This window comes from Corapipo altera, unplaced genomic scaffold (genome assembly GCF_003945725.1).
Source record: "Corapipo altera isolate COAL_440 unplaced genomic scaffold, ASM394572v1 46, whole genome shotgun sequence".
Taxonomy (NCBI): Eukaryota; Metazoa; Chordata; class Aves; order Passeriformes; family Pipridae; genus Corapipo; species Corapipo altera.
This window is the reverse complement of record NW_020884883.1, coordinates 2,696,508-2,721,351: the sequence shown is the minus strand read 5'-3', so window position 1 is coordinate 2,721,351 and position 24,844 is coordinate 2,696,508. Positions and strand designations below refer to the sequence as shown.

The 24,844-nt window shown below is 38.5% G+C and overlaps 1 protein-coding gene across 4 annotated transcripts in view; it reads left to right on the top strand.

Annotated features, from left to right (window-relative positions):
• ARHGEF10 (Rho guanine nucleotide exchange factor 10) overlaps positions 1 to 24,844 on the top strand; it is a 111,587-nt gene that overhangs the window by 32,403 nt on the left and 54,340 nt on the right. For 2 of the 4 annotated variants that reach the window (XM_027641101.1, XM_027641102.1), the window contains exons 6-17: positions 214 to 293; positions 1,435 to 1,491; positions 4,097 to 4,260; positions 7,274 to 7,390; positions 8,620 to 8,734; positions 11,151 to 11,263; positions 14,936 to 15,013; positions 15,235 to 15,414; positions 16,439 to 16,555; positions 18,488 to 18,580; positions 19,966 to 20,136; positions 21,941 to 22,086. In XM_027641101.1, coding sequence (XP_027496902.1) covers positions 214 to 293; positions 1,435 to 1,491; positions 4,097 to 4,260; positions 7,274 to 7,390; positions 8,620 to 8,734; positions 11,151 to 11,263; positions 14,936 to 15,013; positions 15,235 to 15,414; positions 16,439 to 16,555; positions 18,488 to 18,580; positions 19,966 to 20,136; positions 21,941 to 22,086 — 1,431 coding nt within the window. The remainder of the gene's footprint in view (positions 1 to 213; positions 294 to 1,434; positions 1,492 to 4,096; positions 4,261 to 7,273; positions 7,391 to 8,619; positions 8,735 to 11,150; positions 11,264 to 14,935; positions 15,014 to 15,234; positions 15,415 to 16,438; positions 16,556 to 18,487; positions 18,581 to 19,965; positions 20,137 to 21,940; positions 22,087 to 24,844) is intronic. The other 2 variants (XM_027641103.1, XM_027641104.1) reach the window with 2 other exon arrangements.

Here is a 24,844-nt window from a genome sequence, read left to right as displayed (position 1 = left end):
GTGTTTTCAATTTCCTGACTAAAATTTTCAGACTATTAAATAGAATAGATTATTAATCTCCTAACTACATACTGAAGCAATATTTTTGAGTAATCAGCAGCCTTGTAGTGGGAACTGGAAGGCAAGAAGATATTTATTGTCTTGTCTTTGCAGCTGTTTAAAAACATTGTAGTGTAACTTTTAATGCTTCTATTTTATCACCTTTTTTTCAAGTGAAGATAATCAGCCCAATAGAGAGGATGATACCCTGGCCAAATGGGTTGCAGATCCTGCAAATACAGCATGGATGGAAAGTAAGTATCAGTGACCATTAAAGTACAAATATAGAAAAAGGTCAGTATTAAGTTGTGATTCACAGATGTGTGTATCTGTATGTACAAGTATATTTTACAGGAATGTCCATATTCACTTTCATGGTGTTTTTTTCAGATATGTTCCAGAACCAAGTTGTACCAGTTAAAACATTCAACAGTGTAATAAAACTGTATACTTTAGAATAAAGTTAATGTTCACTTTTCCATGGAGCACCTTTTGGAGTCTGTGGAATGATTCATCATTGTCCTGTGGAAGTCATTTGGCTCCATCAGTGTGTGTATAGAGGAAATATGCTCTAGTTCAGTCGGCTCTGTGGCTGTATATGAAATTGCTCTTCTCATGTAATAATTGGCAAATAAGTACTTGGAGAATGTGGAAGGGAAGGAATTGCTGCTTTTTCTTGGTGTGTGCCGTTGACTCTTGGCTGGCAACTGCATTTTAAACCAGAACAGAGACTGTGTAGTTTGAGGAAAGGTAATCCTGCCTGTTCTCAGCTGTTCCTGCTGGTCTGGAGGTTTATCTTATGTGTCATTCAAAGTGACTGCAGATTTGCATCCTTATTCTGTTCTGCCTCTTAATGTACTACAATGTATTACAATTACATTATTTAGTTTTGGTTCTTTTTAAAAAATTCAGTACGGCTTCTCTACAGCCATTTAGTAAGACAATGAGCAGCCTTTGACAGGCATAGAAAATACTGTACTGCTGTAAAAAGGAGAGAGAAATGTTGACTGTGGAAGTGGGTTTTTGTTTTCAGACTACCAAAGGTCATCATAAACAATGCAGATAAAATTGTTTGAAATTTCACAAATACTATGTACTGCTTTGTGCATTATTGTGTTATTTGAACGATTAGATGTACAAGCAAAGTACTAGTGGAGAATGAGTCATATCTCCATTGTAATCATATGTTCCAGTATAACCAAAATTCTTTAGAATAGAATTTTCAGAATATTTCAGTTGGAGGGGACCTACAGCGTCTCAACTGCCTGACAATTTCAGGGCTGATGAAAAGCTAAAGCATGTTAAGGACTTTGTCCAAATGCCTCTTAAACACTGTTAGTTCAATTCAAATTTAAGGAAGTTTCTAATTTGTTTTTTTTTCTGTTTTGATTTTAGACCCGGATGAGGTAATTTATGATGACGTGCCAAGAGAAGATTCAGAGTCTGAACCAGGTTTGAGGTCTTTGTAATACAGCTCATGTTGAAAGCAATGTGATATAGAATTATGTGAATGTATACTGAACACATATGTTCATTAAGTACCTAAAATATATGTAAATAAAATTAACATTTTGTCAATAATTGGTAGGTCTTACAAAGTTTGAAATTAAACTGACACTTCAAAGACGTTATCTCAGCAGATCTCCTACTCTTCTCAGAAGCTGAATTCTACTTTATTCTATAGATACTGTCCCAAATGCTGGACTATTCCACATATTAGAGAATTATTTGATTGGGTGTTGTAGCTATAGGACCTAAACAAGGCAAGGTAGGTAGGAAAAGGGTGTTTTAAATGCTTAAATGATGTATGATGATGGATCAACATGGCTATAGAAAGGACTGCTTTTTTCTTCTAAGTTCCCTTTAGCATAAAAATGCCTGATAGATGGAAGAGGAGATTCAGAGAGGCTGTACCATCCTGACTGTGACTCTACACAAATGCTTTATTTCAACCTTGGAGTCGTCCGCTCCTGATGGTGTGACCATGTTTGGAGGGGTCAGAATAGATCTCAAAGTAATTGCTGGAACGAAGATTTTACCTTTACTGGGACTGATGGAACTAGGTCTCAAGAAGCTTATTTCAATGAGTTCTTGCTCAGATTTGTTGTACAGTTTTTGATTATAGTGAAGTCTGCTTAAAAATTGGTTGCTACTAACTGATTTTGTGTTTGAGTGGATTGGCTCATTAGGCACTCAGCATCTACTCATCATGGCTCTCTGAGGGTGTAGGTGTTTGATACTGAAGTTGTTAATAACTCAAGAAACCACTTAAGCTTTCTTGTGTGAAAACTGCATTAATATTTAAAGCTGTAATATTTTAATTTCTTGTCCTTAGTGGTGTTCAGGCAAGATGTTTTACAGATTAATAATGAATTTTTTTCATTTATTATTGGAAAGTTTTGTGTTGCGTTCATGACTTGAATACTTATATTACTGGAAGGTCCCTTAGTGGACTGTGCTACTCTTAGCAGGGACATCTTTGCACTGTTGCTGCTCAGTCAGGAAACACTTGCACCAGGCCCAGGAGGCTGAGCTGGGTGGGATATGGAGCAAAGCTCTGCTGAGCATCTCAGTCAGAATTTTCAGCTTAATGCAGAAGACATTAATAAAATTTCAGCTTTCATTTTGTCTCCAAAGACATTGAAAGATTCTGAGAAAATAGGTAGTAAGAGAAGTTTCATCTTTGTACATTCATGATCTTGGTGTTTATTATTTTTATATTTTGTCAGGGAGGCACAACTATTCCAGACAAGTTGCAGTCAGAGCTCAGGCTACATTAGCACATGGACAAGATAAGTTCACCAAATCATTGGGTAAATCCTGCCCCAATACTGACAACACAGAAGTTAGACTTGTATAAGTCTTGACTTATTTTGACTTACTATGGTGATTCTTTTAAATTATTCATTATGCTAGATTACCACTAAGATATCTTCTTAAGTAAGTATATACTAAGGACAATCTTGATATGCATGGGGGTTTAAAAAAAATTAAAATCTGAATCTTCCAAATAAGAGTAGAATCCTCTGTATGAAGAATTTAATTAATGTCAATATTAAAATATTGGCCAAAATAGTTTTTAAATCATAGAATCCAGGGTTTAGATGGATATGTGAAACATGTCAACTTTTCTTTTGAGTACATATTTTTTCTGTATTTAAATGAAAGTTCAATCTTAAAATGAAAGCACAGCTTTTGTTTCCTGAATTTAATGAGATAGTTTTAAATACTGTGTCATAACCTCTAACAATAGTGAATCCTGGCAGAAGTGTCCACACTTCTCTACTTGTAATGACAAATGATACTGCACGTGAAGCACTTACCTGTTTGCTGATAAGCAATTGGCACTAAATTTTCCATTTTATTTTGAGTCAGTTTGTTGTACTTGACATCTGTGCTAGTGAGAAGACCTGTGTCTTTAACAGAAAGTACTTTGGTCAGCCTTTGCACTATAGCTTTCCATATCTTGAAAAGGTTAAAACTTCAAGTTCTTAGACTAGATTATGAGTGAGGTAACCCACAGATATGGGTTCTAGTGACTGGCGGAATTGCAAGAGTCATAAAATATCATAGTGTAATATGTTTCTTGCTACTTTGGTCTGATCTGTTCTGCTTGAAGTAGTGATGTTTTTGTTTGATTCTTGCTATGTTTTAGCATTTGCCGTTTGAGCTGATGATGTTCCAAGGGACAAATGGCAAGCTTGCAAATGGAAAGATGATGCTTCTTAGTGCAGATGTGTGTTCATAGCTACAGTTCAAACTTCCTTTGAAGTTCTTCTAAAACATGTTGTGGGATTTGGACATAACAGTGATGTTTGAATAGTGCATACTTTTAAAAGGATTGTGGTGTGTACCCTTAACATTGTCCTCTTTTAGTACTCTGTTTCAGCAAAGACAACCCACTTTGGCTGTTTGAATATTGGTTTTAACTCAGAATTTTTCATGTGCATACAAAAGTCTGTACAGTTCTTTATAGTACATCCTGAACAAGTGTTTCAGTGTTGAAACAAACATAAATTTCAGTGTAGCATTTTTTATTTTGGTTTAATTCTTGCAGAGGAAATGATTTATGATGATGTTGAAAATGGTGATGATGGTGGAAACAGCTCACTGGAATATGGTTGGAGTTCAAGTGAGTTTGAAAGCTATGAAGAACAGAGTGATTCTGAGTGTAAAAATGGAATTCCCAGCTCCTTTTTGCGAGGCAACCACAAGAGACATGTATGTATCCCACAGTGCTGCTCAATCGCTGAGGTTATCCTGGTTTCCAACACTTGTAATTCTTATCTGTATTTCTCCTTTCCTCAATTCAGTTTCAAATAGCAACAGCATCTTTTGAAAGGAGATGTGAATTAGTGTGGAAGTGACAGTACACAACAAAATGTAACAGGGAAATGAAAAGATGAAAATGTTTAACAGAAGCTTCTTACAAAAGAGGAAAAAACTCATATTGGATAAAAGTGAAACTAAAAATGAGATTATTTTTGCTTGTGGATGGTTACTCACCATTTCTTCTATTCCAGCTGCTGGGTTAGTGTAAGTGGTAAATAAGTGTGGAAAATAATGTGAAGGACAAATGGATATAAGCCTGGCAAGAATTGAAGGTTTGGGATCTTTAAGTGCTCTAATGTCACAGGACTGTTCACCAGTGTTCCCTACCTTTCTGTCTTAGATCTGTATCACTTTGATTGTTTGAAGGTGTCTGAGCTGAAAAAAACTCGAAAATAAAAGATTTTTGTAATTAAAGATAACTCTGTACCATTTTTTAAGGAGAGAAGAGAGGTGGCATAATTAAAATGATCCATCTATGACAGTTCCCTGGTCTGATATCTTTGGCTACATCTGTTCTCCAGGAGGCAGGAAGACAGAGGGGACATGGGTGTCTGCCCTTGCTGCACCTCTCCTGTTGCACACTGGGAGGACCCCTGGATTGCCACACTCTTGCTGCCTTGACTCCTCTCCTTCTGCCCTTGTGTGCCCTCTCTGTGAGAGGAAAGTCTTCCCTGGCACCTGGGCAGCCTTCTGCTCCCTGCCCTGAGTGCTTGGAGGATGGAGTGTGGGGCACAGAGGGGACAAGCAGGGCTGGACTTGGTGCTCAGAGTCCCTGCGAAACCCTCAGGGCTCTCCAGTGTGTGCTGACTAGGGACAGATCCCCAAGAGCCACTCTGCAACTGTGCAGTGTGAGCTGTGTCAGCTGGAAAGTGTAGGGGTTGTGGACAGGGTGTTATTTCTTGGGACCCTTATTTTTATTTTGCAGACTTCTTATCTTGGTCAGAATAAAAGCCTTGCTGTCTGTATTTCCCTCCAGCACATATTATCTGTACTCCCTTCACCTCTGTCCTTGCTACTTGCTCTTTGGAAATCAGAGAGTGAGCAATTAACTGCAAGACTTTAGCCCACCCAAATATGCTCTTTGTTAGCTAAGTGCTCATCCTCTGTTTTTATCTTGGTTTTGTTCTGACTAGAACAAGATTAAGCTACTGCAGCTCTTTGTTTCTGGGGAGTTTTTTTAACAAGACTGAAGAAACTGAGTTTGGTAATTTTTTTATTTTAAATACCTTGGAAGAGAGTAGGAAATCACTTTGCATGTGAGTGTATAAGTCTTAACATGGCTGCTGGCTTGTTCTTTTTTAAAAAATCTTTTCCTGTTATCTGTAGCTTCAGCTTTGGTATCAGTCATAAGAATATATTTTCACATGTGTACAAAGCTAGGTTTTAAACCAATTTTTTTAAACAGTTAAAACTATACTTGATCTGTCACAGGAAACTGTTGGCAGTGGCTGGGCATGATAGTACCAGGATCAGGCACAAAGTGTCTGAGCAAGAGACTGAAGAGTGGTGGGAGGACAAAGGTGTGCTCCTGGGTACTGCCCTGCCACTGGCTTTTTCAGACCTGTGACAAAAGGTTTTGGGGATTGCCTTGTGAGGATGGGCATGAGGAGCTTAGGAACACTTTAGTTGGTCGATGGAGAAGTCAGAGATGCTCCTGGATGGTTTACTGGGAGGTGGAGAAATCAGGAAAGTAGAGGTTTTTGACAGAGAATGAAGAAAGACAGAAACTTTAGGATTGCTGAGAAAAATCCTAACAACTAAAAAAAGTCAATATATTCACAGCACATTGCATTCTCTAGCCTTTCAGAACCTGTGAGAGACATGCCTTATTATTTTTAGTGTTGGTTGAAAAATATGGAGGTGGGATTTTTAATTTTAAGTGCTGGTATGACTTCACTCAAAGTAATTTTTTCATTATGATTCTTATTATTTTAGTTATTTACTAATTTATTTTAAGATGGGAACGTTGTTGTGCTATTAAATATTTCTAGTCTGTGAACCAGATGCTATTCTTCGTTATACTGCTGTAATGCCAGAATCTTCATGTCAGATGTAATTGCATCCTGACCCAATCTTGTAGAGCTACGTGCTGGACCCGTCCCTTTGTTTTCAGCTCAGCGACCTTGTCTTTCCTGAGGCTTTGATCTCTTGCCAAATAACTCTGTTGACATCAGGCCGATGGGTTTTCCAGTGGACTTCTATTATAGAGCACACCAAATATTTTCCTTTTTTTCCTTTCCTGGTTGCATTTTAATCTTTTTTATCTAGCTTTCTCAAAATGATTAACAAATGTTGATTAGTGTTCCACAGAAGCCAATGGATATATTCATGTACGAGGTGGTTACACCCATGGTCATACAATGAGGCTATGGTAGATGCATGTGAAAATTACAAGACCATGCATCCTGTTAGTGTCTCCTTACTTGACTCAATGCATTGTCAATCTCCACCTTCCCGGGTGCCAGCAGGCTCCACAGGTTCTTCAGTCTCTGAGAATTCTTCCAATTCACTGTTTTGAAGGATAGTCCAAAACACACTGGCTAGGGTTTGTGCTTCAGTGAATAATGCTCATGGTTAAAGCTGATGCATTGTTTCCGTGCACTTGTTAAGAGATACACACAATATAGTTAATATATATAACAATATAGTTAGCTTAGCCTGAGTGTCTTTGCCCCTGCCTTTACATAGTTGCCAGCATAGCAGAAAAGCACCTGTCTGAGTTCAGCAGCGCACGGGAGCGATGGTCCATTTGTCAGACTGGAGCTTCCCTAAGTGATAGATTTCCCTCAGTTGTCTGTGTACCAGTAGGCAGATGGGCAACATGCATGATTTATGTGAGCGCTTTAGTGTGAAGTTTGCACTACAGCTTTTTGAAAAGATTGTGTCTTTTTATACACTTTAGCTTTCTCATGACCTAACGCGTTTAAAGGAGCATTATGAAAAAAAGATGAAAGATTTGATGGCAAACACTGTGGGAGCAGTAGAGATTCAGCAACTAAAGCAAAAACATGAGCTGAAGGTAGTGTAGTTGACTTTTGTAACTAGCTACATTTAAATAATTGCTTTTCCAACACAGACAATGTTGTCTTTTAATAATAACTTGAAGATGTGGACAATAATTTGTATAAAAGGAATTATAAATTAACTGAATTGTTAATATGCAGTCTTAAAGACTATAAAATTGCTATATTCTTAAAAGTACTTGGTCAAGGACCTTTTCTCATGCTTACTTTTAATGTTTACAGAAGATCGCAGAAGATAAGATAGGGCATTGTCTTTCCCTGCTGACTAGTGCCCTTGTCTCAGAGTGTGAGACAGGTGTACAACCCCAGTGCCTCTCTGAGATCCAGATGAGCTCCAAGAGTCTAGCCTGACCCTGGCTCTCCAGCCACATGGAATCAAGTTGTGGGAGTCAGAATCTCCCTGCTCTCCATTCTGAATGGAGCCACTATGAAAAGGCTGGGGTTTTTTTAAACGCTTCATCTCAAACTGTGAAATTGCCTGATTGCATCAAGACAGCTTTGTTTGTGTTCTGACAGTAGTGGTGATTTTCTGCTGTGGTGGCATTTTGGAAAAGCAAAAGTACAAAGCAGATTTTTAACAAACATTTTCTAGCAAAACAATACTTCAGTGGCTTGTTTTTTAGTTTTTGCATGAAATTTAATTAGGTTCTAGTAGTGTACTAGAACGCAATTCTTAGTTAAATCAACCTATTTCTTCAATGAATGTGATTATTAGTTGTAACATTTTCTGCATAACAGTGTTTATTTAAGAATACAGTTAATATAGAACCTAGTATTGAGGATTATCTTTTGGTCAGAAATACCTTGAAAGTGTTATCGGGACATGGAAAATGGACAAGACTCCTGGGCGTTAATGACTTATGAGTAGTAGGTATTTGTTACATAATGTAAGCTGAGCATTTGAGACTATTTTGAGTTCATAGGTTTGATGCAGAAGGGTTCTTAAGCATTTCTGCTATTTTACACTTGCATACAGTATTGCCATGAAGTAAGTCCCTGTCTCCGGGTTTTATTTTGTTAAGAAATACAGATGCTCAGACCTAAGCTTTGATGGTTCTGTCTACTTATTATATATTCCTTTGAATTTTGACTGTATTTATAGTCTAAGCTACTTGACAGTGTTCTTCTTAAAGATATTTTGATCAAAAATATTCTGCATCATGTGCTGGCTCAAATGTGTTCCTATTATTCACTGAACATGTAGACTGTATTTTTTATCTTACAGATGCAAAAGCTTATGAGAGCTGCTAGAGAAGGTACAAAAGATGGACTTGAAAAGACAAAAGCAGCTGTGAAGAAGGGTCGTAGCTTCATTAGAACAAAATCTTTTATTTCTCAAGGTATATGCCAATTATAGTGTGTCTCTTTGTTACTCTCTCCAGTAATTTCTGACAAAGAAAATGAATGGCCTAGCAGATTTTTGTACTAGAAACTGAGAACTAGATGCGAGAAATCAGATTTGTATCAAAAATGTCTGGTATAATATGATGATGAGTAACAGTATGGTCAGTACATCGTGTTGTTTTATATTTGGAGCAAGAACCTGAGTGACTTGAGAAACCTGAGGACCACAGAGAAGGGTCAACTGAAACACAACAAAAAATCCAACCAAACAACGTCACAGATGCTGTGTTGGTATTGGTAGATGGGAGTATGGAAATTATGTTAAGTTACTGTCATGGTTTAACCCCAACCATCAATCAAGCCCCACACAGCCACTCGTTTACTCCCCCACCAGTAGGATTGGGAAGAGAACTGAAAGGGTAAAAGCTGGAAAACTTGTGGGTTGAGATTAAAAGAGTTTAATAGGGAAAGCAAAAGCTGTGCACACAAGCAAAGCAAAACAAGGAATTAGTTCACTGCTTCCCATGTGCAGGCAGGTATTCAGCCATCTCCAGGAGAGCAGGGCCCCATCACGCATAACTGTTACTTGGGAAGACAGACACCATCACTCCGAAGGTCTCCCCCTTCTTTCTTCTTTTCCTAACTTTACGTACTGAGCATGATGCCATATGGTCTGGAATATCCCTTTGGTCAGTTTGGGTCACCTGTCTTGGCCGTATCTCCTCCCATCCTCCCACACACCCTTTATGTCTCTTGCCAGCTTGGCAGTACAAAAAGCAGAAAAGGCCTTGGCTCTGTGTAAGCCCTGCTCAGCAATAACAAAAACATCTCTATATTATCAACCCTGTGTTCAGCACAAATCCAAAACACAGCCCCATATCAACCACTGTGAACACAATTCTATGACAGCCAAAACCAGCCCAGTTACTAAGTCTGTTCGGTTCTCTCCATCAAATAACTCCTGAATGTCATGAAAATAAGCTGTTAGGACATGGTTTTCAGTGGAGGGATAGCTAACTTTTTAAAAAGTTCATCATTGTCAAGAAATACCTCTGTGCTTAAGACTGTTCTTTGTCAGTTTGATTTTTGATGAAAACTGAATTTGGACTGGGGAAACAGAAAGTGGTCTAAAATCAAAGCGAGAAGTATTCATGTCCTTTCTGTAATTAAGAGCAAGTGACAGCCCTTTGAGCCTCAGAAGCAGCTGTCCACAGGTAATTTTTTCAGAAGGCAGGGGGTAGTAAAAGAAACTAATTTCTTCTTCAAGATAAATCTGAGAGGTAGTATGTCTTTCTGCTCAAGTTTCTGCCCAAATAATTGAATAGTAGTAATTTCAGAGTTGATAAAACTAGAGTTTTAGGAAGCTAAAACCAGAAGACGGGAACAAGACATTTTTAGTGAGTGAGCTAACAAAAAACTGTGTCCTATCTGTAAGGATCAGCACAGACCTTATATCCCTGTTGTGGCCTCTAACTGCTTCTGAATTTACTTAATTCAGAATTCAGATAAAGTATAGACAGGTATTTACGCAAACTTTAGGTATCAAAAATGTATCCTCAACTTCTTGCAGTTGCACAGACAAAAATGATCTACAGAGCAGTGTTACAGTGGACCTAGCACTCCTTATATTTCTAGAGTTTAGGTGGCAGACACAGTGTATCTGGGAATGGTTTAATCCTATAACCACTTACCAAATCAGCAGGGAGCTAGGGACAAATCTGTTGAATGAACTGATAAATTTCTCTCAACCATCAGATCTGCTTCCCTTACTTCCCTTTTTGTTCTATGAAAGTTTCTCATACTGTCTTTCTCTCTCCTTTCCTCATGTCTGCTTGTTTGGCTGGCTATGTACTGCCACCTATCACTGCACTTTGGTGGTGCTTTTTTAGTAAAATTTGTTCCTACAGAGCAGTGCAGAATCCCTTACTCTTGTTTCTGATGAAAGCAAACACTGGTAAATCTGGCTACTTACTTTAGTCCGGTTATGAAAGAGTGTATGGAACATTTTTAGCTGGATCATATATAATATGGGTGTGTTTAATTTCTTCCCAAAGTTCACTTACTTTGAAAGTGCTGACTCTGGAGCTGCAGTTGTCATGTTCTGCACTCTGCACAGCCCTGTTCTCCTGGCTGTGAGGAGGGAGTAGAGATCAAGCAAAAGATGCAAAGGCTTGCTGTGTGGATTTTAAGATGCCTTTGAAAGATGTTCTGTACTAGAGCACATATTAGTGGTGGTATTTATATGATTTCACAGATGACACAGAAGTGCTGGGAAATTTGTTTGGTAAGTGAACATGTATGACTGCTGTGTTTGGATGATAGGACCTTTGCTTTCTTTGGTTTTGCTTTTTTTTCCTTCTTTCAATCTACATGTTGTGGAAGTTGACATTTTGGTTATTTAATTGTTTGTAGATCATAGATCATCATGTCTGGAAGAAGAAGAGCTAAATTTATTTATTGATGTGGACTGTATGCATACAGAAGCAATTATGACTCCTATGCCTGAAGGATTATCACAGCAACAGGTAATAGGCTTTGGGAAATATGGTACTCTGCCTCTTTTTCCTCCTCTTCTCTCTACATCAATGGCTCTTAGGTGCCTCTGCTCTTCAAACATATTGACATTTTACTTAAGTGGACATCTAATTCAGAGTTAAATAAGTAGTTTTTTGAAAATTGGTATGTGTGCATGTAAGTTGCATCAGTCCTGAATTCAGCCATAGATGCAAAATGCTGTTATGCATTCTAAAATTATCTATAATAATTCTACTGTTTCACTACTTGAACACTTACACTAAATGTGATGGTTTTGAGTGCAAAAGAAGAGAGTTAAAGCAGTTTTATTGAGTCAGAAGACATTGCTCCAGGTGCTGTAGGATTTCCATTTTAAAAGTAGAGAATATCCTAAATGCTCTCTGAATCTTAAGGTTTTTCTTAGTTGAAAAAAACTTGTCCCTAGTAAAGTCATGTTTGGAGAAGAATATATTTTGCTGTTCTCCACCTCAAACTGTATAGTCACTGTAGAAACCACTTCGAAAACACTGAAATCAATGTCAGTTAGAAATTTTGGCTGAAAATAAATCCAGTGGATTCATGTTACTGTATTGTTATGGCACCTAGTAACTATATGAGAGTTTTTAACTTTTTGTAGTCTCGAGTCATGAGTTAGTTGGTCAGTACTTTCAGAAAATGAGAAAAAACCAAACTAAGGGGCAGTTGAGGAGAGTGAGATACGTTTTCTGCTTTGTTTGGTGAGGTTTACTTTTCTTGTGCGTTTAACACAGTGAAGTGCTAATCTTGTAACAATGCAACTACCTAATGTGAGATTTCAGCATCAGTCTGAATGCTGTCTTTTCCTTCTTTCAAAATAGGAATTTCAGTTTCACTGGGATTTTTTTGTAGGTAGTTAAGAATAAATTTACCCTCCTTTCCAGAAAAAGTGCTTCTAGTTTGGAAAAAAACAGTAATATTTGCATAAGTCATGTTATCTGTTCCATATCTACCAATGAGGAACTGTCCAAGTGGGCAGGAATGGAGTCAGGAAAGTCAAAGCTCAGCTGAAGCTGGTGAGGTGTGAAAGACAACACTGAAGGGTTTCTTATATGTGCATTGTACAACAAAAGGAAGCTGAGAAAAAGATGAGTAAGCTGCTTAGTGAGGCAGGGTCCTGGTGAGAAAGGGTCGAAGACCGAGATACTCTGTGCCACTTTTGCCTCAGCTTTTACTGGTGAGGTTTGTCCTCAGGACTCAGCCCATGAGCCTAGAGGCAAGTCCTGCTGGGGTGAAGCCTAATCTACAGTTGGGGCGACCAAGGCCAGTTGGACATAGAGTTATCTGTGGGATCAGATGGGATGGATTCAAGGGTACTGAATTCAAGGGTAATGTCTTTCTCAGTCATCTAACATCACAGTGATCAGAAGACTGGGAAAAAGTAAGGGTCATACTCTGACCAACAAGAAGGAAGATCAAGTTTGGCCTCACAGTCCCAGGGAAGGTGATGGAGCAAATGCTCTTGGAAACTGTGTCTAGGTTTGGTAGGACAGGAGTGTGAGTGGGAACGGTCAGCGCAGATAGACCAGACTTGAGCCCCTTTGATGTGACTGGCTTGTGGGCAGAGGGAAGCAGGGGATATCACTTACCTCTGCTTTAGCAGGGCTTTTGGCAGTCTCCTGGAGTACCCTTGTACCCTTAGGTGAGATACAGTTTGTGTGAGTGGACTAGAAGGTGGGAGGAAAACGGGTGAGGATGCCATGCTCAAAGGTTGTAGTCCATGCTACCAAGTCCAGCAGGTGGTCAGTGTTAGTTGTGTCTCTCAGGAGTGGATACAGACCTGTGGCATTTAATGCCTGTGTTAGTGATCCGGATGTCAGCTGCAGTGCACATCTGGAGGGACACCAAACTGGTGAGGTGCAGCAGGCCATGTGTGGGAGTGGGACTGCTGGTCAGAAGGGCTCTGGTGGGCTGGGATGGACAGAAACACTGGAGCAGCTCAGTGGAGGCCAGCACAAATCCTGGCTGCAGGAGGGAGTCACAGCCCTAGGCACTCTGGGCAGGGAGGGCCAGTGCCAGGACCCCCTTCCCGCCCGGCTTCCCTGTAGCAGTGGAGCTGCTCTGTGGATGTGCTGGCTTCAAACAGCAGGTGGCATGATGGCTTCTGTTTAAATCCTGGTGCCAGTAAATGCTGTCTGGAGCTGGGTCTCATGTCTGTTGCAATAATTTAGAGGCAGTATTAAATATCCATTCTGTGTATTATAGAGCCTGAAATTTTTATTTCTACAGATGTTTATTTAGTTCAGAAGAATGAACTGTAACTAAAAGTAGAGTTAGTATCTGTCACCAGAGCAGCTGATACATTATAAGACAACGCTAAATCTGTTATAAACAGAGATTATACACAACTAATTTTACTGTATATATCTTTGGGCAAAGCCTCAGTAATTTTGAAGTCCGCCTTTGAAATACCAGTACTTGAAAGAAAATTCTTATTTAACCTGCACTTAATAAAGCAAAATACAAGTGTGGAGAATCAAAGGCAGCCATGGTGGAGAACGTGGGAGGCTGTGGGGTTCAGGAGCAGAGAGAGAAGCAAGCCTGAGACTTGAGTTTCATGGTCATTTAGACTAGCTTAAAATAGTAAAAGAAGTACTTTCACCTTCTCTCGTAGTTGTGGAAAGTGGCTTGATCTTGCCCTTGTGCTGTCTTCTCCCTCAGAGTCCCACTTTTGAAAGCTGTGGAATGAGCTGGATTAGGAAACGGATTTGGGTAAAACCAAATCCATATAACCAGCAAGAAATCTAATCAATGACAGTAAGAAGTTTAAATTTTAAACCAGATCAGTTTCCCAGTCCTTCCTGTCCTGTCATGTCACACACACGTGCATACAAAGTGTGTTTCAGCTGAATTACAGAAGCAGAAAGTGGAGAAGGAGGTGTGATAAATAGCCTGTAATTTGTAAACATGAAATATGGTAGCATTTCCTGAAGCTCTTACAATGTCAATTAATGTAGATATAGATGAGATAGGGTTATCACTTATACATAATAATGCCCAAAAGAGAACGCATGACTTACTTGGATACTTTCTTAATACAGGTACATTTTATATAGCCTTACCTTAAAAAGGCAATTAATATTTGCTTGTTTGTCCTTCATGTTACTGCTAATAAATTTATAAAACATATTAAAAAAAATTGAAGACTGATTTTTAAAACTGGTTACTATTTTATCGCAGCAATGTACTGAAGTAACCAACATCAACCTGTGCCTATGATTATTTCCATTAATGTCTACATTTATACATCTAAAGGTCATAGGATCATAGAATATCCTGAGTTGGAAGGGATGTACAAGGATCATCAAAGTCCAAGTCCCGGCTCTGCACGGGGCAGCCCAAAGAATTGCACCATGTACCTGAGAGCATTGTCTAAATGCTGAACTTAAAACACAAGTTTCGAAAGTAAAGCTCGGAATTGCAACAGTCAGAAAAAAATTCTTGTGTTCTTTAAAATAAATAGTTTTAGAATAATACTAAATTTAATTACTTTTGAAGGGTATAGTATTCTTGTATTGCAATTCCAGTATTGAAATTGCTTCGTATTTTTGTGTTTTATTGATGTGAGAATTTTATCATCACCATTTCTAATTCTGATGATGGTGCTACCTGATTAGAGCTTTGACAAAACTTTGTTGTTTTAACAGGTTGTGAGAAGGTATATTTTGGGCTCTGTAGTTGACAGTGAGAAGAATTACGTGGATGCCCTCAAAAGAATCCTGGAGGTACCTTAATATCCTTTGCATTTTTTTAACTTGGAAAATTTGAACAATAATAAGATCCTTAAAGAATCTGTCATATGACTTGCACAGATTTAGCTACAGATGCTTCATGCCAAATGTTCAGTGATTTTGTGTGTGTACTGTTAAATAAGTTGGTTTTTCTGCTTGTAGAAGTCCATTTTTTTGTTTGTTTAAATCTATTTACTTTTTGTTTTCCTCCACAGCAATATGAGAAACCCCTTTCAGATATGGAACCAAAATTATTGAGTGAAAGAAAACTTAAAATGGTCTTTTATCGAATTAAGGAAATTCTTCAGTGCCATTCAATGTTTCAGATTGCGCTGGCGAGTCGTGTGTCTGAGTGGGACTCTGTTGAAATGATCGGTGATGTCTTTGTTGCTTCAGTAAGCAAATGTGTCAGAACAGATAATCTCTTTTTATTTTTGTCTTTTTATTCCATCTCTGTATCTTTTTTTCTAATTTGACTGCTTTATTACCGTATTCACCAATGCCTGCGGGAACTGCCAGAATATGTATGTACCATCCTGGTAAGGAAACTGACACCAAATGTCTTTGGCTTGGTTGGCAGATGAGAAAGGATTGTGGGTAGAATTTTCAGGCTTTGGTCAAGCTTTCAGACATTTAAGTAAATAGTTTCTTTTTCTGAGAATTTAGAGATTCATAAACCCACAAAAATTAAAGTGCAATAGAGGCTCAGCATCTCTTACAAAGTAAATAGTCATACATAGTAGTCTGTGAGTGTTAAAAAACCACAGTAGATGATGTCCTGAGTTCCTGAGGTCTAACCGAGCCTGGGGCACAGGTAGAGAGTATTTGTAAAACATGCCATTCTGAAGTCCATTCAGTAAAGGGCTGAATTACTTACTGTTTTAAGGTAGAGAAAACAAGTAGTGGCCTTGGTTGGTAGAAGGACATTATTCCCAGTGTGAAGGTGATGGGCAATGATCTTACCATTCATGCAACTGCTTGCAGGCCACGCAATTTGTCTGCTTTCTTGGTAAGTCCTGACTAGCTGAGGTTAGCAAAGGAAGGCCCTGGGACTTCCCTGAGTCACCTAGTCTGGAAGACAGACAACAGTGAGATGATCAGGGGATCTCAGCTACCACTTTGAATCTCAGAGGATGCTTTTGATTGCCCATAGTCCTCAGGTTGTGCCCTAGTGTTGTGGCCAAGATGAAGCAATTTCTGTGAATACATATCTTGTAATTCACAGCTCTTACATCTGTATGTTTCCAACCTGTCTTCTACAGAAAGATTATTTTGGGTATCACCAGTATTTCTGTAGATCCAGCAGTAGGAGAAGCAAAGATCTTAGGTCCAGTCAAGGTGAATCCTTAATGGTCAGATAGCTATGCTTTCAGAGGTCTTTTGTATTTATAGTTAAGGCTTACCCTTTTGTCTTTCCAGTTTTCTAAATCTATGGTGTTGGATGCGTACAGCGAATATGTGAACAACTTCAGTACAGCGGTAGGGATTCTCAAGAAATCATGTGCCACCAAACCTGCCTTTTTAGACTTCTTAAAGGTGAGTTCATTCAATCTTAAAACAGCTGTGCATATGTATAAATAAGAAAGTATAAGTTATAACTAAGGTATAAGTATACAGCTGGACTTGAGTTTATGTTTTATGGGTTTGGCACAAAAAATCCATTAAATTCACTTCCACTGCTGTGTTTTCAGGATAATAACATTATATCTAGGATGTATTCTGAAGTACAGAGTAGTTTTGCAGTTGTTCAAATCAGTTTATTGGTGTTTGCATTCCTGTGCTTGGCAAAATATTGGGATTCTTCTATATCTGATGAGCTTCAAATAATAGTTCAACATATGAAGCCTCTTTTCATTTGGGATTTATTTTATTTCTAATTTCTTTATTGTATTGTGAAGAGTGTAGTGCAACTATATTTCTGTTCCACAACACTTCCCTAGTATTTTGAAAATCATGTTTCTGATTTGGGGTTGAAATTGATAATTTTTGTGCAGAATGCATACTACCCTGATGCATATAATGCTTGTAACAATGTGTTTAGAAAGCCTGGTACATGCAGTTGAAGTGCTGTGAATCCCTAGGGTTGATACTTTACAAAGAGTACACAGAATCCATTGAAAGGCTTTTAGGTTGTCTGTGACATTGCTGAGAGCCTGAAAGCTCTGCATGTCCCATTCCCTGAGAGTCATGGATTGAGTTGTACCTCTCAAAGCTGCTGCCCTGTCAGTTCCATTGCAATGGTCCACTGAAATTGGGTACCCCAGGCAAACGAGAGCAGTACTTAGGTTGCCTAGAGAAGGGTGGCAGGGGTTTGTGTTCAGATTTTAAAAATAACTAACAACTTTTTGGAGTGTGGCCAACACTATGCAGGATCATACTCTGGCAACCTTAGGCACAATGAAGTTGAGACTCTCTAGTGCGTGTAGTCACTTCATACTTCTCACATGGTTAAAAGCCTGTTGTTGCAATAGAGACATAACCTGCACCTCTCATCACTGCTTGTCAGTGCCACTCTGGTGCTGCTGGGAGCTGGGGACTCATGGCCAAACTCTGGTGACAGAAGACATTTTTGTACCTTCCTTTTTTTGTTTGCCCACCAGCAGTGAAGGCCAGAATCTTCACTACTGTTTGGGCAAAAGAATTTGTGGATATAATTATGGAAATAAATTCTTGTGAAGCTGATAGTTGTAGCAATAAAGAGAAATTTAAGCACCCCTCCAGTTTAATATTGTTTAGGTTTGCTTTGTTTTTAATATTGAGTATTTCCTCTAGTGTTATTATTTTGTGTTAGCTTTGATTCTGGTCAAAGTATTTTTAAATGTCTTATACAAACAAGGCTTTCCTATACATGCAAATGAAATTTGTTTGGTTTTACCTGCCATTTCTGATAACTAAAGTAATGGATTTTTACATTTTTATTTCTAAACATAAATCAATGTTCTTTTCCTTAGTTTCTTTTAATAAAGAAGATGAAAAATCTCTGTTTGCATAGCACTGAGATTATGATGTTTTCCTTAGATTTCCTTTTAAAACCCATAGGTAAAAACTCATAGGTAGTTAAAGTCTCTTAGCCCCAAGGAACAGAACAGCAATAGTAGATTAGGAACTATAAATCAACAGATCACTTAAATTTTTTACATTTAAGGCAGGTGTTTCAGTGCACTGCTTATGTAAGGAACATGACTGTGCTCTACTGATACATACATGAGTGCTGCATTGCTGGTGTGTCTTTAGCTCAACTGTATTTATTTAAGGAGATTTCAGTTCAGTGACAAGCCATCATTTTAATAGTGGTGGGGTTTTTTTTAAGATTTAATATTTTAAAATCAAATCTTTGCAGTAAATGGAATTTTTACAGCCCTACTATTACAGTCAATGTAAGTGATGTAGAAAACCTTTAGGAAATGTTTTCTTTAATTCTGTAACTGGTGGAAAGGCACTCACGGTTGTGGCTTTCTTGCATTGCAGCAGTGCCAGGAATCAAGCCCTGATCGCATTACACTGTATGGTTTGATGATGAAACCTATCCAGCGTTTTCCACAGTTCATTCTACTATTGCAGGTAAATAATGTTTACCAAAAGGATGCTCTTGTTGCATTCTTGTGGGGTTTACCTTTGGGATTACATGATAGCTGTCTTCTGCTGGAGGAGCTTACTGCAGTGCAAGTGACCACTATAACATGAGGAAATAACAAAGAAAAGATTTCGGTGCATTAAACGTGCTGATCTCATTGCAGCGACAGGCAGTAAGCACACTGCAGAAAAATCTTAGCAAACTAGACTTACTCTAGATTACTTGCCGAGTTAGATGTATCTTATGAGTCACTTTGTAGTAAAGCTGTAGGTCAAATGTGCTACTTGTTCATATCAATTTGTTAGCTAATAACACTACGAAATATGACTAAGAACTTGGTGGCATTAATTTCCACTTAAGAGCAATTCAAGAGGATTTAATTCATACCTTGGAGAGTTCAGAATATATGGCATGCGGAACAACAGCACTCTCTCTCCCTGACTACAGAACCTGCTAGAGTGTGTTGCAGCTTCCTTCTGACCTGCAACATCTTCTGTTTCTTCCCATGGAAACTGGGGATTTGACTGGGAGTCCTTGAGTCTCATCTCAGCAGGCAGTCAAACTGCAGGAAGAGCACAGTTCCCCAGTATAGACGTCCTTCGGACCAATTTACACTGTTTGTAACTCCTTGCAGACCACAGCAGGCCCACCCCAGTGAGGACTGCGTGCTGCTTGTGTTTTGAGGTGCCACAGAGCAGGGCAGGCTTTGGGATGCAGGTCTGTGAATTATTGTGGGTGAAGGAGCTGGGGTAGTTGTTGGGGAAGCATGTAGGCTGGAAGTTATGGTGAGAGTTTTTTAGGTAGCGGGAGTGATGAAGTTTATTCTGGCAGGAAGATGGAGTGAATATGTAGAGATTTTTAAGTGCTGTGGGAAAGGAGAAAAAGTATTAATTCACATTGTTCCCACTGTGTGCCTGCAAAAGTAAAAGACTTCGAGAAGCTGTTGTGATCTTCGTGAAGTAAGGTCTCCTACTTTAGGATGAGCACACTGTCCATTTAGTGAGGAATAACAATGATAATAAAGACAATGCAGTATTATTACAGCAGGAAGTTTCGGGAAAGTTTCATTTTAAATAATTGTTAACAGACACTGACATTGTACTATAACTGATTTTCAAATTGTTTAATATTATGTTCCTTTTCTGTACTTTCATCCTTTAAATAAGCTGTATTCAGTATCTTTTTTAAGAATTATTAAGATATTCAGGAAGGTAAGGACTATGCTGTCTGAATATTCATTAGGTGTTTATTAGTCTCATTCTTTAATAGTACTCAGGTAAAGAATGTATTTGTAACTTTACCTCATGTAATCTTTTGAACTTGGCTTTGAAATTAAATCTGATTTTTGTTTTGTTTTGTAATTTCCCCTCAGGATATGTTGAAGAACACTAATAAGGGACATCCTGACAGATTACCTCTACAGATGGCTCTGACAGAACTTGAAACACTGGCAGAGAAGTTAAACGAAAGAAAAAGGGATGCAGATCAGCGCTGTGAAATAAAACAAATAGCAAAAGCAATGAATGAACGTTATCTGAACAAGGTAAGGAAAGTAGGAGAGTATGATGGAAGAGTCACTTTCTGGGCCTTGAACAATCTCTGAAACAGACCAAAGAGACACATATGGTTTTTTCTGTAGAGCTCAACCACCTGGCGTTGTTCTAGTGGTAGATATGAGATGTGACCTACCTCTGGGACTGAACAGGCTCGCTGGTTAAACCACGTACTGGAGTGGTTAACAAGCTGAAATAGCAGCAGCAGTATTGGTGTTCTGTGGCAGTGTAGGAAATTATGCTATATAGTAAAGTCTCCTGCACATTTTCTGCATGGGAAAATTCAACTTTAAATTAATTCAAGAACTGAGGAATTACTCCTGTATAAAGGAAGGAACCAGGTCCTTTTGCTGCAGTACTTCCAACTATGGAGCAGTTCAAGATGTGCTGTTGAATGGGTCCAACATCTTCCTTGTTTTAAGGAGCATCCAACTCTATGCATTTGCATCATACAGTAGAAATGTCTTAAAAGAAGTACAGAAGACATTTACTAAGAAGGAAAGAACTTTCTTCAAATGAATTTGTTAGTAACTGTCTGTACTGTGGATATATGCATGCTTGTCTTATTTGTATCATAAATAATTCCTCCTTTCCCATGAAATGGGACATAAATCCTTGAGTTATTGCTTTTGTGAAGTTGCAGATTTTTATGCTTTGGACTCTTTCTGGGATGAAGTAATAGGGACATACTGAAGGGATGGGGGGTTTTTTTGGTGATAAAAGCATAGCCTTTAGGAAAACCAGAATAGTCAATGTGCTTGTTTTAAACTATTTATCAGGAATGGAATACTGAATTTATTTTCATACTGGAGCAGTATTTCCATTCTAAGTGCATTAGAAGATGGATTCAAACATTTTACTTCCTTTTCTAGTTCTCATACTCCTGCTTCTTGAAGCAGCTACAATTCATCTACAGATAGTTAAAGGAGTTCAAGACACAGAATGTGCTTTTGAAGAGGTAGCCCAGGTTTCCTTTTTTCAGTCAATATTGACTGCAAAATTTTGTGTGTTATGCACCAGAGGATAAATTGATATGTATGTGTATAATCACTCCAAATCTCACAGGACCCTCCGTGCTTTGTGGGTTAATGTCTGCCTGTACCATTTTGGAACAGTGCCAGGCAGGGGGAAATAAATGATGAAGGAACTGGATGGATAGGAAGTGAGTTGTGGACTGTTTTATTCTCTTGGACACTACAGAGGTGTGTTACACCTGTAAGGTTTTAGTTCACGCTTGCACATGGTGCTGATCCTCAGCCTCTGAAGGCAATTGTCAGGAACAATTTACATGCCATGTATGTCTTGGACATGCCATCTTGTCTGCAGTCTCTGGCACCCTGCCAACTGTGCTTCTCGGTTAGCTCTGTGAGCCTGGGGGGACAGCAGGCTGAGCACCTTCCTCCTCCAACCCTGGCTTCCCGCTTTGGCAGCTGGAACCATGTGTTGCTCTTCAGTAGGCTGTGAAAGAAACGACGAGGGAAGGAAACCACAGAAATTGTGGAAGCTATAATTTTTTTCACCAGGGAGCCTTTATCAGTGTGGAAGATTCCCAGAGCAATTATGGTCTGCATTAAGACCCAAAACCCCTGCAGGCCATATTGGTGGCAGCAGAAATTACTGTTTCTCTACATGAAAAGCAAATTAAAGAAGAGGCTTAATTCCCTTAGCAAGTCTACCTGCGATCACTTGTGCTAGGATGGCAAGTGATAACCTGTTGTATTTTCTTTTGCTTTTTACACTGAATGTTAGATGTACCATGTATAATATACGATGCTGATTGTTTTCAAAATCTAGCTACTCAGCAGTGGAAACAGATACCTCATACGGACTGATGATATGGTTGAGACGGTTTACAATGACAAAGGAGAAATTATCAAAACCAAAGAACGACGTCTTTTCATGTTAAATGATGTGCTGATGTGTGCAACAGTAAATATTCGGTAAGACTTGATTCATATTTTTTAGATGATCCTTCAAGTTTCAGTTTGAAAAAAGACAATGAAATTTTTCTTATTGTTCTGTCTGCTATGGCTAATGACTTGTAGGAGTAGTCATAATAAATGCATAACTAGCTTTGTTACAGTCCTCTAAATTGCCAGCTGATATTTGGAGGTTCTAGAGTACCTTTGTAAGGAGACTATATCAGTTGGAGATTACAAATAGAAATGCTTTGTAGTGTCTAGTTATTGCTGTGTATTAGTGCTTAGTGAAGTACAGGCAAGCCAAGGTAGGACTTTTTTCTCTTCTTCCTTACATTCATATTGTTACACACACACAAATCTGTAACTTAATAGAATTTGCAAATAAAAAAATCAAAACAAGGCTAATGCATGCAGCAAGAACAAACCTGGAACTCACTAACAAAGTTCCAGATGGAGAAGGGTTTTTATCTCTTGAGACCTAACATTTAAGGATTAAAGTGAAGGTGCTTTGAAGAAAGGATTTTTCCTAGTGCTTTCTCTGCTTTTGTTGGCTGTAATTATTCTGTTAGTAAACTTCTGTGTATGCCAAAGTCACCCTCAAATTCAAATGCTGCCTGTATTGTAATTTGCTTTATGTGATAGTGCATTCTGACAAAGAAAATCTGGATCATTAAAATTTTCCAAGAACAGATTTTCTTAAGCATAACGTGAGTTGATATCTTATTATGAATAGAGAACATATTTTTTTAACTAGGTGAATGCTTTGTGCATTCACCATGTTAATGAATGAGAATGCCACGTAATAACTGCACTTCAGAAAATGAATATCTTATGTCAGTTATCCTGTGATTCTTTTACTTTAAAAATTCTTCAGTTTCTTAGTAACACTTGGGTATTTTCTCATGGTTTTTTTGCAAGAACATTGCTTTTGACCATTCATCTTTTCTCTTGTTCCATACCATCATAGTCTTAGATTTTCTGTATTTGTCCTTGAAGTGGCAATGTACAGTCTGTTTTCAATTTCCATGTGAGAAATTCATGATTATGCCAAATCTCTGTGTTCCTCATTAAGTCAAGAGTTCTGGTTATCACAGCACTATTCCCATGGGCATTAACTGGTGCTGAGCAACCTCCTTTGGGATGGCAGTTGGGCATGCATGTGTCATGGGGGTTTGATAACACTGAAAAAGTTTAATTAGGGCTTCCTGTAGCAGCTAAGGTTTGCTTTCGAACCTGTTATTGAAATAACAGTGGGTTTTTAGAATAGTTGAATGCACTTCTAGCTTTATTCACTAGCAGTGGAAAGGTTTTGTGACTTCCTTGGGGTGTTCAGTTGAGGGTTGGTCCACCTGCAAACTGTGTGTGTGGATTTAAAATTCCTGCATGATTTCGTGGACTACTCTTAGTTTTTTACTGCAAAAGGAGCTACCTTTGCATGCAAGATAGTTAGGGACTGAAGAAAATTGTCTGCCAGACTTCACATATGACACCTGTATAGTCCAAAAGTTTTTGTTCAAAATGAGAATATGCTGTAGAATATACCACTTGCCTGTTCAGGTCACACGAGATGAGCTTTATTTCTCTTCATTTTAACTGCATAGATGTTACTCACCTAAGCTAGACTTCTGTTACAGCACTGGTTATCAGCGTACATGTCCGCAGATTCACCCTGGAGATGTACACCACTTCAGAAGGTTTACACGTACACATAGCTGTGCAGTATCTATCAGCTCATTTTTCTCAACCCCCTTTTGTCCAGCCTTTACAGGAATACTCAGACATCCCAGAAGCCTGGAGACCATTAGTTCCAAATGAATTTTTTATGGCTTGCAAAAGATACATATTTTTAGAGAGGACATGACCCTCAGAAGGTCTTTCTTCACATGTAGTCCAGATGACTGGCTTGAGCTGGAGGCCTATCTTTGAAGTACCAGCAGTTGGACAGGGTGGATGCTATCCCTAGTGACTGAACAACTGTGTACTGCCTAGTCTTGTTTTTTCTTCTAAGCTAGATGAAGAATGTATAAATATTTGCTTACGCTGTGGCACTTGTTTTTTTTGTTCGTACTTGCTTCTTCATTGAATCAAGTATGACTGTGTTGTGAATAGGTAGGTGACTAGCTGAACATCGGCATTTAGATAAATGCATTTTTCTGATTTCTCCCAAGCATTTAACTTCTGTATTTCGGTCGTGCTTTCTGTGAAGTAAACGTTTTATATTCACTTTAACCTCTCTTTGGTCCTTTATAATAAATATTTGATACTTGTACTTGAATGTGCATAAGGGAATGAGGGAAATAATGTACAATAAGTATTAATGTAATTTCTCTTCCTAGTGAGCTTCCTCAGTGAGCTCTTTCCACATAGATGTGTGTTGATACACACTTCCTTTAGCAGCAGCTCATGTGGGATTACTCTTGGAAGCCACAGCAGTTGCAGAGGTCTCCTGCACAGAACATTCTGGACTGCGTGGCTTGGCAGAAATGTTAGCCTTTCAGCCCTTGGGAGGTTACAATGTCCTTCCCGTTGCCAGTAGTGAATCAAAGATCCCATCATCCATACTTCCTTAAATATAACAGTAACCTTTTTTGAGTACTGTTTCAAAAGAGTCAGGAAAATACAGAACCAAAGTGTAATCCCAAACACTTGTGTTAGGATGTCAAAGTGCACATTAGTCTTAAAAGATGGTCATTTATACAAATGTATATATGCTATAGAAATGTAAGCACTGCTGTTGGTGGTCCTACAGTGTTTGTAAACAAGATTATCTACACCT